This window comes from Paramormyrops kingsleyae, chromosome 25 (genome assembly GCF_048594095.1).
Source record: "Paramormyrops kingsleyae isolate MSU_618 chromosome 25, PKINGS_0.4, whole genome shotgun sequence".
In the NCBI taxonomy this organism is placed as follows: Eukaryota; Metazoa; Chordata; class Actinopteri; order Osteoglossiformes; family Mormyridae; genus Paramormyrops; species Paramormyrops kingsleyae.
In genome coordinates, this window is record NC_132821.1 from 18,071,252 (window position 1) to 18,085,114 (window position 13,863).

Sequence of the window (13,863 nt, forward strand, 5' to 3'; positions counted from 1 at the left end):
AAAACAGGAATCTTCCTAAATTGTTTCTTCAGGGGCACCTCAGCCATTCCATGCATTTAAGTTTTACTAACATCTTAACTAATTAATTAGGTAAATAATTTGATTTATGGTATGCTAGTGGTTGAGTTACCAAATATGGAGGTATATTGGATGATTACTGTAAATACTGGGATGACTGTTTTGAAAAGGTTAAGGTAACATATCTGGACAGACATGGTATAGTTTTACACGTGAAGATCGTTTAAATTTGCCAGCCTATTTTTAAGATATATAAAGTATATATAAAGTATACATACAGTACTGTGCAAAAGTCTTAGGCTGTCAAAGAAAATGTTTAATACTGTTTATCTGGGTACAGTGGGTAGTAAGTGTATATTTGCTTAAAAAAATACAGTTTAATATCAGAAGATATGCAAATTAGTGGTAACAATAGAAACTAGTAATAATTTCTTCTGCTCTCCAAAACATTACTGATACCTGATTTGGTTGCTAGAAGAACACCACTTCAGTTCCAGCCATCCCATGTATTACTGAATTTCACCCCTTGCTCAATTAATTTAATTAAATTTGCTAAAAAGCTGAGGTATTGATTAGCCAAAGACGGTGAGCTAGTAGTCGAGTCAACAAATACATGATGTGCTAATGTTGCTGCTAATGCTGGGGTGAGGATCTGTGGCTGAGGTTTGCAAATGGATTCATAAGCAGACCCACTTTGACATCGTACACATGAAGATTATTTGAACATCATTTTCTTTGACTGCTTAAGACTGTATTTGTACAGTATGAGATGTATATAAAGACGACTCACAACATACAGCTGAAGCTTTGTAGATCCGGGACGATTCTTGAGATTTTAAGCCCTATAACCTAGACCAACCCAGTTATGTTCCAGATATTTTAAGGCCCCTGTCCCTTCATTACACCTCTTCCAGAAAGAAAATATGATGTACATGCCCCCACCTACCATTGAGAAGTCCTCAGTATTTTTTCTGCAGCTCCATTAACCACGACCCATTACAGGCACACCTAAGAAGGGCTAACACTTTTGAACTTGGTCCTGGCTTCAGCCCTGTGTGCCTAGCATGCCGTATGATAGCTGTGGTGGAAGAGTGCTGTACTGTATGGCGATGTGAGCATCCCACATCTCCCAGTCTCATTCTCACACCTGTAAGTCAGCGTGACCATCCTATTCTGATATGTCCATTTCGACATGCGACCTGTCTGTCAGAACAGAACCAATGTCTAAGTTGCGGACAGTCTGTAATAGCAAGATGGTGCATACACATTCCTATAATAATTTATATAATACTTTAATAATGTGCTATTTAATTATTTATTCTGAGTTTATTTAGATGTGCACCACCAACTGTAAACTGTAGTAGAATTTAATTACATGCTGCCACCACAAGTGCATTTCAACAGCACAATTGTGAAATAAACTTACAATTATTAAATTAAATATTAAATAATTAAATTTTGGCACAGATTTATTGCTCTGTGTTTATTATATATCCCCAAATTTTGCTCCCAAATCAAGGCAGGCTTTTATGTCTGTTAAGGAGTCCCTTCCATTTTTGATTGGACCAGCTAGGTCATGCTACCAAGATGAATCATGGGAATTCTGGCTGTCTGCCTGGATGAGTCATCTCCGGCTTCCCTCAGATCACCTATCAGGCTCACTGCTGATTGACTCGCCTGCTGCATTATATCATCATCCCTCTTTTCAGCTGTGTAGTTTGCCCCAGAATATTAAGAAATTGGTTTCGGAGGAGGGATAAAAGTCAACATGTATAGGGATAACAAAAAGTAAACTGACAGATACTGGCCTGGATGTTGTATGTTTCAGTGATATTCCAGTCGCCCAAATAGAGTGTAGTGATATTTATAGTTTATTATTGAATAATATTGAGTGATATCAGCATTACTAATAATAATAAGAACAGCATACCGTATCAAACTAGAAAAATTAAGACTGATAAAATGTTTGTCAATAATCAGACATCTGGAATGCAACTTCTGTTCTTTGTAAAGCTTGAAACACATGCTTAAGTAAGTTAAATATTGGAACATTAGACTTAGAAGAATCCATGTGTCTTGCAAAACTTACCTAAAGTATTTGGTAATAACGGCAATTGTACCAATAATAATGATTGTTTCTGTAGAGTATGGATATTAGCATTTCAGATTAATTGTATTGCATTTCGCTGACAATGATCAACTCAGTGAGCATAGTTTGTTGCAAGGTGTTTTTTCAGTATTTGAAAAAACTTAAATTGTAACTTCATTATAACTTTATGTTCATAGTTAAGGGGAAAAAGTGGAAAAACTAGACCAGTTAAACAGCCTTCAGACCATGTGACAAGCAGATGTTAACATAGTGGTAACAATAAACTTTTTTATTGTTAATAAACAATAGACAATTTTGCATTGAAAAATAGAAGAAAAAAAAAAAAGTGATAAAATAATGAATGGGTCCAGCAATACTCATATACTGTCGACCTTTGAAGGCTATGTTGCAATATTTACAAAATTTGTTTTTAGATTTATGCATGAGTCACTTTAATCCAATTTGTCAAAATATTGTTCTCTTGATTTTGCACAAAGAAATCTCTTTGATCAGCATTTCCACATACAGATCTGTCACCCTCATTTCCATCTACAAAGCTGCCATGCAAACATTTGATTTGTTTCGTTATGCTGTTTTAGTCATAGCATAGCATACTATAGTGTAGTATAGTATGGAGTAGTACATTGGCTCTCAAACTTTTTGTCTGGAGCAACTCATTGACCTAATCATTGGTTAAGTCTTGCAATCCCTTTTGATTTGGGGGGGAGGGGGGTAATCCTGATGATAAAATTAGCGAATATATTGCTTTCGATAACATTTTCAAGTGGGGGGGAGGTCCCCCACAACAAATCTTGTCAACTGTGGACATGGGGGGGAGGGGCAGGGTCAGTCCTCGATGATGAAGAATCACTGGTATAGTATAGTATATGGTATAGTATATGGTATAGTATAGCATAGTTTAGTTTAGCATAGTACAGTAAAGTATAGCATAGTCTTCAGATCCTACCCCATTTTTCTGTGTGTTCATTATAACTGTTGTATCAGTGTGAATATTACAAACCTTATATCTTAATGTACTTACTGATTTTGGCATGGTGATCATCGTGAAAGGACTCAAGTGTCGTGTTCCTGTTGGAGCCTACGCGTGTGTTTAAATGTCATGAAGAGTGTGTAATCGCCGCTCACCACCTAAAAGAACTCGGACAACAGCCTCTAATATGTCGCCTTTGCGCTCCCTCCCTCTGCCTGACTACACAGCGAGGAGTGAAGGCCAAGAAGGTGGTGCACGTTTCCCTACCTGTGGTGATCGTGGTGGTTGAGTCCTAGACTGGCCCTAAGCATGGCATTGGGGCATCATCCATTGCTCACCTCTCCATCCGCAGTCTGCCCGTTATTGACCCTGTACTGCCCCCTGACCTAGTATCTTGCCAGTGCTTCCTATGATTGCAGGTGTGTGTCTGTGTCTGCGTGCTTGTTATCTTCCCCTTTATACCCAGATTAAGCCAAGAGCTGAAATTTGGCCAGTAACAGTTAGTTAATGTGGGGTCATCGTAGAGTTCCAGTCAAAATTCTGGATACACCAGCTTTTAATGCATTTGTCTCCATTTTAGCTATGTTTAGCTTAAAGTTAAATGCCTTGAGGCAATGAAGTAATCCAAGAGGAATTGTTCAACATTTTTCCAAATTTTAGACTCTTCAAAATAGCAGAGTTTTGCTTTGATGACGGCATTGCAAACTGACATTTTTCCAACCAGCATCCTGGTGTAGCCACCTGGATGCTTCTCCAGTGGTCCCGAAGGAGTTTCTGGGTACCAGTTGGCTATCTTGTTCTTACTCTTCGGTTCAGCTCATTCCAAACCAGCTCTATAGGGTTTAGGTTGAGGGATTGTTGGGCCAGGTCATCTGTCACAGCACTCCATCTCTTTCCTTGATCTTACAAGATAATACTTTCATTAACTCGAGGTGTACTTAGGGTTGCTATCTTGTTGTGTCTAGACTTTTGACTGGTCCTGTATATGATATTCATAAGTTCTGCGCTTGTAGCAGTGAAAGGTCTTAGTTTGTGGGAGCTTTAGTGCTGCAACATCCACTGCCCTGTAAGCTGTCACCTTAGTGCAGTGGTTAGCATGCGGATATAAGCAGTAACAGCTACAGTGACAGAGGGGTGTAAGGTTACTTCTTCTTGCGTGCGGTTGGCTTGCCCCCCTGGCCCTTGCTACTGCAGCACTTACTCGAATTGCGCCGCAGTGCCTAGACTCATGGTGAAATATCGGTACCTCTGATTCCACAGCCCATCAGCAGCTCAGGAATTATACTAACCCCCACCCAACCAGGTTCTCAAAAATGCATCCACAGTGAAATCCCTAGCTGTTACATGGTCTGACATCCTGGGCGTGTCCAGTCGCCAGCCCCTTCAGCCTCCTCTTCAGTCCGGAGCGGGCGTGTGAGTGCTTGTGTGTGGAAATTCCTGCAAACCCGGCTGGCTTCCTCCCTTCCCTTTGCCGCCATTTGCGCCTCTCCTCTCATCCTGTGCTTTGGGCTGCTTTCTCTCTCTTGGCTGGCTACAGATCCTGGTCTCTGTTTTGCCGTCTGCTTCCGTCCAGTGGTGTTCAAATTGTACAAGTGTCTTAGATTTATTTGTGTCCGTTTTTATATGGAGACTATGTAACTGGTTCTGGTGGTTTTATTTTATTAATCACCTAAAGGAAATCCTTGCATAGTGACTTTAGTTGTATCAGCTGTTTTACTGATATTCAGCTCAAGACTAGAATTTTAATAAGATAGATTAAAGTAATACATAATATTCTTGCCCTCCTATGCAAACAAAGCCCAAACAAAACTAGAAAATAAAACGTATTTTGTGGTTGTATCTGTCTAACTTCATGTTTCATTGTACACTTTGAGGACGTTATAGATGAGGGTTGGCTTTGGAGAGAAGGTCCCCTGTGGAAGGCCGGACTGAGGTGGGATGACAGTATTCATCCACTTTGAAGTTTCTTATGTACAGTAGGCCTGGGCGATGTCCAAAAAAACAATATCAATATTTTAATTTTTAAAAATTGGGATTGTCAATAATTTTGAGTCGTCCAACCCACCCCACCCAAACACACAAGCATTAATGCCTCCGGCCCTACGTTTAATTTATTGATTAGTGAACATTTTAATTTAAAACAAGTTGAAAGTGTTCTTTTAGGTGTCTATGAGGAGTTTAAAAAGGGAAAATGGGCATAACAGATGTTGTCTCTAGTAATGGGCTTCTTGCGCATGGAGATATGGTGAAGGACTAATTAAAACTAATTAATTAATAGTATAATAATTAGTTTATCCAAGACTGTAACTGCGCAGATGGTTCTCTTTTGTTATCTCAGGATTTGGCTATAGTCTGTGAAGACCATTCTTTCCCATAAATGAAAGAGACTCTGCTGATGTGGCTGTCGCCAATTTCCTTATCTTGAAAGGGAACTACCAGCGCTTTTCTCATTTGTCCGTCCACATAAGCTGGGAGGCTCATAATTCCCACTAAGGAGGTTGCACTTGAATGGCTGACATTCTGGCTGTCGCTGATGTGACAACATCAACCTTCCCAACTTGCGAGATCAGCGAACAGACTATTACTCCAATGGGTAATACTTCTGAAACAATGACCATGATTTTTCAAAAGCTGCATCAGAAATGTAGGCTGTAAGGCTGAACTGAAAGACGCGTCCTAAATCGTTCTCTTATCCTCCTTTGTGTGTGGCCTAAGTCACTGTGAGACCACAATGCCAGGATACTTGTGCGTCATTGTCGAATACCAATAATATCCTCAAATCGCCCAAGCCTAATGTACAGAACTGTATCAGTCTTTATTAAGAGAATAATAGAACATGGTTCTTGTTTCCTAGAATTCACTTCACATTACTAGTTTCAGTTTGGTAAATGATTAAATGAGAATTTTAGGGTGTTGATTGGATCCCCCCCCACCTCACAGCTTGTGAATAACAGTGATTAACAGTTAGCAGTTAAACACACCAGAAACAGAAAGTTTCACAAGTGACAGCACAGAGATACTGCATTATGCCAGAGCGTAGACAAGGAGTAAAGGAAGGTGACTTGGGGTGTAACAACGCTCCGTGGCATGATATTTTGTGATTCAAAAATATGATGATGCGCATTATAGGGATATAACAGTGCATCATGGCACAAAATCATTTCTTAATGTTAACGCAAGAGGGCCCAGTAGGCATAATCTTAGTTTTGCTTTGAGATTTTAGTTTTGCATTTTGCCCTGGAGTCAGAATATAGAAAAGATTGCAAGAAAAAAGAAATGGTTTGAAAACAGTGTTCTTATGAATGTACGTGCCTAAAAGGAATAAATAAGAACTGTGAGATCTTAGTTTGTTTTCTGTCTTACTTTGTTGAATATATTGTGAGTGTACGGAACCATGAGCTGCAGGTGGTGCATCTAGTTGGTGCCATCTGGAATAAGGGCCCCTCCCTGCCTGGGTCCTTTGGGTTTGCAGCTAGTAGAAGCTTTCTGGTCGATTTGGCGACCTCTGGTTTTTATCTCTGGTGATCCTCCCCCACACAGTTGTCCTTGGCGTCATCTGGAGCTTCATCACCCGCAGAGCCATCACAGCGTAGCGCAGAGCACTGATGCTGAATTCTGGTAGCCCCGATTAACGGCAATCCCACTCTGTAGTAGCAAGGGTCCGTTATTTTAGGATTATATACCTGGAATGGTCAATTATACTCTCTACAGAATGTAGATGCAACAGGATTTTTTTTTTAATTGGTTCATAGTTTCGCCCACCACACTGTTAGGGTCAGTTGGCCATTCTCTGCATTTGCACATTTAGGTTTAGGGATTGGGCATCTTTAGCAGACAATTTTATGCAAAGCAATATAGATTTGACTGATCAGGGTCAGCCGGTCCCTGGAGCCATTGGGGGTTTAGAACCTTACTTAGAGGCTCAACAATGTAGTCACTCTGCCAAGGATGGGATTTGAGCCAGTGTCCTCATGATCATGAACACAGCATCCTGACCCAGTGAACCACACAACGTACCTGTGTGACTTATGATTATCCTGAACCAGAGCAGTAAAATGTCAGTGCTGTCGGTGGGTAACATTAAGAATATTTCACCTCTTTGTATTCCTAGGCAGGTATGCTAGATATCAGGGTTGGGGCCGTTCCAGAATGCATTTATCAATTCCAGTCCAAATCAGGAAATGGAACTGGATTTGGAACTTAACTCCCTGAAATTCAAATTCAACTCCAATTCTGTTCCCTGTAGTTTTTTTTTTCCAATCCCAGCTCCAGTTCCATTTCCTGAGTTGCACTGGAATTGATCGATGCATTCTGGAATGGCCCCAACCCTGCTAGATATACTAAACATAGTGTCTACTAGAGACTGGAGATAAAAGCAGGTCTCCAGAGTTTTGCTGTGAAGTACACACACAGCCATATTACAACAGGCTAAGAAGATACACAGAAATATTAGCCAGTTGAACAGTTCCTGCTTAGTTTACTGCTTACCGAGGCATGGTGTGTTATCTGCATTTAAGTCCACTAATGTTCATGGAAATAAAGTGGGGAAAAAAAAAAATGTGCTTTAACTTCTGTGTATATTTGGCTATTGAAATACTTCTGATCTGACGAGGGAACATCTTGGTCTATCTTGGAGTCTGAATCCACTTTTTGCTGTGCCTGCGTTTGTGTGAACTTTGCTACTTGTCTCTCTGGCTAGGAACCTCACTCTTTTTTTTTAGGGCCCAAAGGTGCATCGTCTCATTCACCACAAGGAAGCAATATTCTGTTTGAATATTGAGTAAATCTTTATTACAAGTGGTCAAAAATCATAACATGGCTCCAGATCCATCATGAGTGTAAAAAGCATCCCAAGGCTTTGCAGGGTGTGGTGCTGCACAATATTCTTATATTATTTTATGTTATACATTGCATGTATTAAATAGTATGGTTTCTTTCCTTATTATCAGTTGTCTAGAGGAATCCTGGTGATAGCTAATGTTTCTTACATGATTTTGCAGGTGATTAAATGATTTTATTGGCCTGGGGCCATGGATCTTGTTTGTGGGATTTAAGTGCCTTTCAACCTCAGCAGTGTCCTGTGTGTATGTGGAACAGTCCATCACCCAAAGAAATTCAACCGATGGCTTGTGAGACAAGGTTGACATGAATTAAGCGGATAAACAGATGGTCTACAATGAACTGACAGCCCAGAATGGCACAGGTGCCAAAAGACCAATAGAAGTATATACAACATGTCATACCTAGATGAAAATCAAATCAGGTATCTCTCTTATTCCTCTCTAATCTGTTCCTCAGCTTTAACACTGAAAAAGGTACTAGACAGCAGCTACTGGTCAGTTCGTTTAGCTTCATTTTGTCCTTAACGTTTTATAAAACAAAACTGAAAAGCTACAAAGTTCCCGTAAAATAGGATTTCTTTTAATCTTGTGTGAACAGGATAATTTCTTGTGCGCTCAATATAATATTAAGATAATAAAGTTACCCTGCTTAGACTGCTGCCCCCGCGACCAACCCTGGATAAATGTCAGAGGATAGATGGATGGATGGATAACTTTTGTGAACATGGAGCGATGAGTACCACTCATAAAATTGTACTTCAATCTTGGAATCTTACATTCATGTTACATTAAGGTAAAGTTAGCCTCATGTCCTATATTCAGTTTTCTGGATGTGGCAAGCTAGGTGGTTTCTAATCTCAAATTCTTGATGTCCAATGCACAGACAGAAATTTTTGTGATAGCTACAAAAATAGGTTATTTCAGTTGTAATGAGACATCAATTAAGCCTTTTGAGTTAATGGCAACTCTTGGACATCCCCTTCCTTTACTGGCAAATTTTAATACATTTTTCAATTTTGCACTTCACATTAATTTACAGTCAGGCTGCTCATTCATAGCACAAAGGGTATAATAACTGTTATAATAACTCTAAAGCAACATGAGTCAGATACATCTAATAAAATATGCTTTGACTGTGGGGGATAATGCACACCTTTTGGATTTTTCATATATAATTATTTCCAGTTACAATCTATACATTCAGTGTACATTGGAATAAATAAATGGGCTAATAACTCCAAAACTAAATAAGACACTATGCTTTAAGCAGTTAATTATGGGGCAGTGCACAACATTAAGTGGTCATTTATTGCACAATGGAAATACTAAGTATATTTTCAGGAGGAGGGTTTGTTGCCCGTTGCTTTAAAGTTTGGCTAATTTCTTGTGTGCAGAAAGTAATTGTGTAAGTAATTGTGCACACAGTATAATGAATTTTTTACATTATATGTATTTTGTGCACATTAATTTTGAGACTTTGTGGGCTTCATAAAATGCAGAGTAGTGATAATTAAGAAGTAATACATTTTTTTTTTCCAAATGAGGATTCTAGTGTTTTTCAACCTTACTGGTTGCTGGGAGGGCGCAAGAACCTGGACCTTCTGTAGGTCCTCAAAAAAACCATTTTGAGAACCACTGACATAGATTATTGATTAGACAGATAATACAGGCAATCATCTGCTACGTGATCCGTGTATGATGTCATGGGCCATATTCCCTGGCCATTATAACATTGAGCATTGTAGAGATGGAGGTCAGGTTACAAGTTTAGGGTTTGGTTTCCTTCAGGGAGATTCTTCATTGACAGAATTTATCATCAGCAGGTTGGCATGCAAAATAAGGACCCCGACCTTCACGCGGGCATCTCTCTAACCCTCATGTCAGCGGCATCCACCCAGTCCTGCCGCAGTGGTGTTTTTCCTGCACCACCCCAACGTTGCTTTCTTACTCTGCTGATGTGGGTTAATTCCGCAACTTGAGCCATCTGCTGAACCGCTGTCTGTCCACCGGGAGCCGTGGGCCTAGCCTGATGCTGCTCACTTTGTAGCAGGGCTAGATTTTCCACTTTCTGTCGACAAGTACAAAGAGGAGTAATGGTAGAGGATCAGTTTCATTTTTATTTCCTGTTCGATGGCGCGTCCCAGGAGTATGCAGAAAGGGTTTAAGACTTGGTTTTCTCAAAATCTCATTTATGTATCTCTCATTTCTTTTTTTTTGCATTTAGTACAAAAAATTTTGGGATTTTTTTTTTATGCGCCCTGCAATGGGTTGGTGGCCCACCCTGGGTTCTTCTCTGCCTTTCGCCCATAGCATCCAGGATAGACTCCGGAAAAGCGGGTACAGACAATGGAGGAATGGATGGATTTTGACACGCAATGCAAAATAATCCAGCTGTCAGCAGGTAGCTTCTGATTCATTTAAAAACTAATTTAAATAGATGAAACACGAAATGTGTGCAACTAAAATACTTTTCTGCTGTGACCAGCCGTCACAGATTTTTAATACTTTTTCGGAATACTTTTTAATACTTTTTTGAAATGATTATTGCTTTCCTGAATCCTGAAGTGGTCTGTCCCTGCAGTTATATGAAAAGTGTGTTCTTCCCATTTAAAATAAAACTGCCCATGCAGTCTCTTTCCATGGCCTCCTCTTTGTCTGAGCAGATGATATATCAGTTTTTCATTGTATACATGTTTTTGACCATATTCGTTTGACTTTTGTGTCATAAAAGTTCTCTCTCAAAGTCTTCAGATTCCCTGCTACTGCTACTCAGTCCTACCTTGAGCTGTATGCTAATGAAGGTAAAATAGGAGAAAAGGCAAATGGTTTGACTTAGGAAAACATCAATGAATTTGAAAATCGTGCCTCTACTCTCATAAGGTTGAATTTAGCTAGATACTATTTTATTGCTATGGTTAAGATGTGAGAAAGTGTACAGGAAAAAGGCTTTAATCATAATGTTGCAATTTTTGTTCAAAGTCATTTTAGTTCATCGAGCTACATTGATATAGTGTCTGCCAGCACTGCGACAGTCGTCAGCTTCCTACCAGTTGTCATATCCAGATGTAATTCCTACAGATGTTTCATGCTTTAAATAAACTCTGTCAGGATGACTTTTGTTAAAGGGCGAGGTCTGGAGTATGGGAGTCGGCATTATGTGAAGCCTGCTGATGTCTTGTGCCTGACAGCCACTTATCGCTGCACCACATGTTCAGCCACCTCTGAACCTCACATGTATCAGTGGGCTTAGAAAAGAAAAATCATTGCAATTCTGGCTGCCCCCCTGGCTGCCCCCCCGGGCTGCCCCCTATGCCTAGCTATCCTCAGATAACAAAGGTAAATGCAACACAACACTCTGAGATATTTATACACTCATGCAGGCACATAAATCTATGTGCACCCACAAAGAGAATTATACAGGTGCTCAGCTCAAGTCCCGTGACCTCCCTTTTGCTATTGGCAGGCTCCTATAGCCCATTCTAATTAGTCGCGGGAAGAGGTGTGTTGCTAGGATACTACGGGGACTTGCAATCCTGCCAGCTCCCCCCCCCCCCAATGCTTTTTTCTGCATGAATCAATAGCTAGTGCAATCCTTTCTCTGTCGCCGTTCCTCTCCCACTGTCTCTCTCGCTCTCTCACTCTCTGTCTTTATTTCTGTCTGGAGAGAAGATGGGAGGGGGGGAGACGGTGATGTAATGGCCTTCGAGGGCAGTGGTTGGAGAATCACAGCAGACGGTTGGGGGGCGGGGGGGAGGGGGGCGGGGGATTCTTCTGTGAGCAGGTGCAGGGAAGGGGGCCTGCGGAAAGGCAGAGCAAGATGGTAGCTTTCTAGAGAGAAAACAGAAGGTGCTGGTGCGAGAGGACAGACAATAGCCCGCGATTGGACGGCGGCGGCGCGCGGATTTCCCCTGGGAATTCGCCAGCAGCATCACTTCTTAGCTACTCAGCCGGCGCCGTGCATTACGCTAAGCACGCATTGTTCCGGGATTACTAGCGTCTTCCTGCTGCCTTTCATCTATCCGTCTTCCTCTCGCCCGCTCAATGTGATTGTGACTGAAGGTCTCTCTGTTTATCTCTACCTGCATCTCTCCTTTTTTGCAAATATGATGAGACAGACGCCCGCGCCACGGAAGGTACTAGTTACTCTTCTTTTTATTTCTGCCACGGCTGATTTGTCATCTCTCCATCATTCATTTGGTCACAGTGGTGCTTAGAGTCCGTGCTAGCAGTGTGTGTTGCGTGAATGCATTGGGGTGCCTTTGCCTTTTCTGAATTATTCTGTTACTGCTGGGTTTTTGCATGGGTGGGGAGGGGCAGTTATTGGCTCATAGGTTTGATTTTTGCAGTGCTTTCTAGTAACATGCTCAGGACTCCAGACTCCGTTGTGTTTTTTTTTTTGTCATATATTTTTTATTTGCTATTAATTTGCCTTTGTAGTGATATGTTTGTGTCATGTATTCATTTGTCATTTTCACTGGCATGCAGCCCTTATCAGTTATGTGATTGACCTGCTGGACAATCGTCTAAGATACTTTAAGTGTCAGTGGGAGAGTCAGTGAACTTCTGCATGCTGCAGCCGCACTAGCCTCATCTTCTCGATAGCGTGAATTGTTTACGAACACAAAAGCATTGGTCTTATGTACGGCATGTTTTTGGTGTGGAGTCAATGATTTCCTTGCCTTGCCATCATTTAAATATTCCAATCTTTGAAGTCAGTTAACAATATTTGTGTATTTAAAGTCAAAAAGTAATGTAATATTTCACTCAGATTAGTCACAATGACTGTCATCTCTAATTTGTTGTCACTATAAAGTATGAAGCTAATTTATACTGAATGCCCTAATCTAATCAGTGCCTTGAACTGAAGAGGCAAAAAATGTTTTTAGAGATGTTTAGTGTTGGAAGTTTGAGTGTGGAAATTATTAAAAGAATAAAAAAGTCAAAGAATATGAAAATCCAGCTATGCAAATGTCTTATGGTTGTTTCACCAACTAAGACAGTTCATTTTCTCTCTTATTTTATGAAATTTGTACAATTTGGAAAGACCATTTGGAAATTTCAAATATTTAAACTCTTTAGAGTTAATCACACTGTAACTTATGCTATTCAGAAATTAGAAATTTTACCTCAAGGAAAAGTCATTTCTCATGTTGGTCTAATTTATTAGGAACTGTGAACTATGTCAGCATTTTTGAAGACCTCAAAGAACTCTGAAACCCATAAGGAGAAACCGATGAATTTGGTTAACATATAACACAGAAGTTTTTAATTTAATTAATGTAAATGTTAGTCAACTTGTGTAGGGTATTAGCTATTTTATTTTAGTATTTTAGTAAAGATAGTGTAGTAGACTTGGATAGACAGTGGTATCACATCAGGAGAATGTTCTATCCTCTCTGTACTTAGAGGCTGTTGCCGCTGAAAGCACAATGAAGCCATTAGCAGCTGCTTTTCGTACCAGTCGTTGTTCTTATCAGCGTATGCTACACCAGCCCAGCTCCAGTGACAATGACAGGTATTCAGGGCAACAGCATCTGTGAAAAGTAGCATCTGACCCCCCCCCCCCCCCCCCCCCCCGCTAACAATTTTTTGATCTGGTAACAGTTATCAAATCTTACAATTAAGCTATGGAAACGTTCAAAGTCTCTAATTTTCTTGATGTTATCCCTGTACTAATGGTAGTAGTAACTACTACAATTTAAGAATAATGATATATAAGCAGCCTTAGAGCATCATAGAGAAGTGGGTAGCACTGTTGCTTTACACCTCAAAGGCCACGGGTTCGAGGCTGGGTGATGCTTATACCATATACACATATCACACTTTCATAAAATAGTTTTATTATAATGCAGTATTAATTGTGTAAAAAAGATGTTCAAGTAATTTTATCGTGCTGACATTGACAGAACCTTGTGTGAAACGTG

The 13,863-nt window shown here is 40.2% G+C and overlaps 1 protein-coding gene across 13 annotated transcripts in view; it reads left to right on the top strand.

The window, feature by feature from the left end:
- Window positions 1-13,863, top strand: part of LOC111845764 (dynactin subunit 1-like) — a 70,701-nt gene that overhangs the window by 28,929 nt on the left and 27,909 nt on the right. For 5 of the 13 annotated variants that reach the window (XM_023815414.2, XM_023815409.2, XM_023815402.2 and 2 more), the window contains 2 exons: window positions 3,326-3,346; window positions 12,055-12,072. The exons of 6 other annotated variants lie outside the window; for them this stretch is intronic. In XM_023815414.2, the coding sequence (XP_023671182.2) occupies window positions 3,326-3,346; window positions 12,055-12,072 (39 nt within the window). The remainder of the gene's footprint in view (window positions 1-3,325; window positions 3,347-12,054; window positions 12,073-13,863) is intronic. 2 more of the 13 variants (XM_023815405.2, XM_023815406.2) reach the window with 1 other exon arrangement.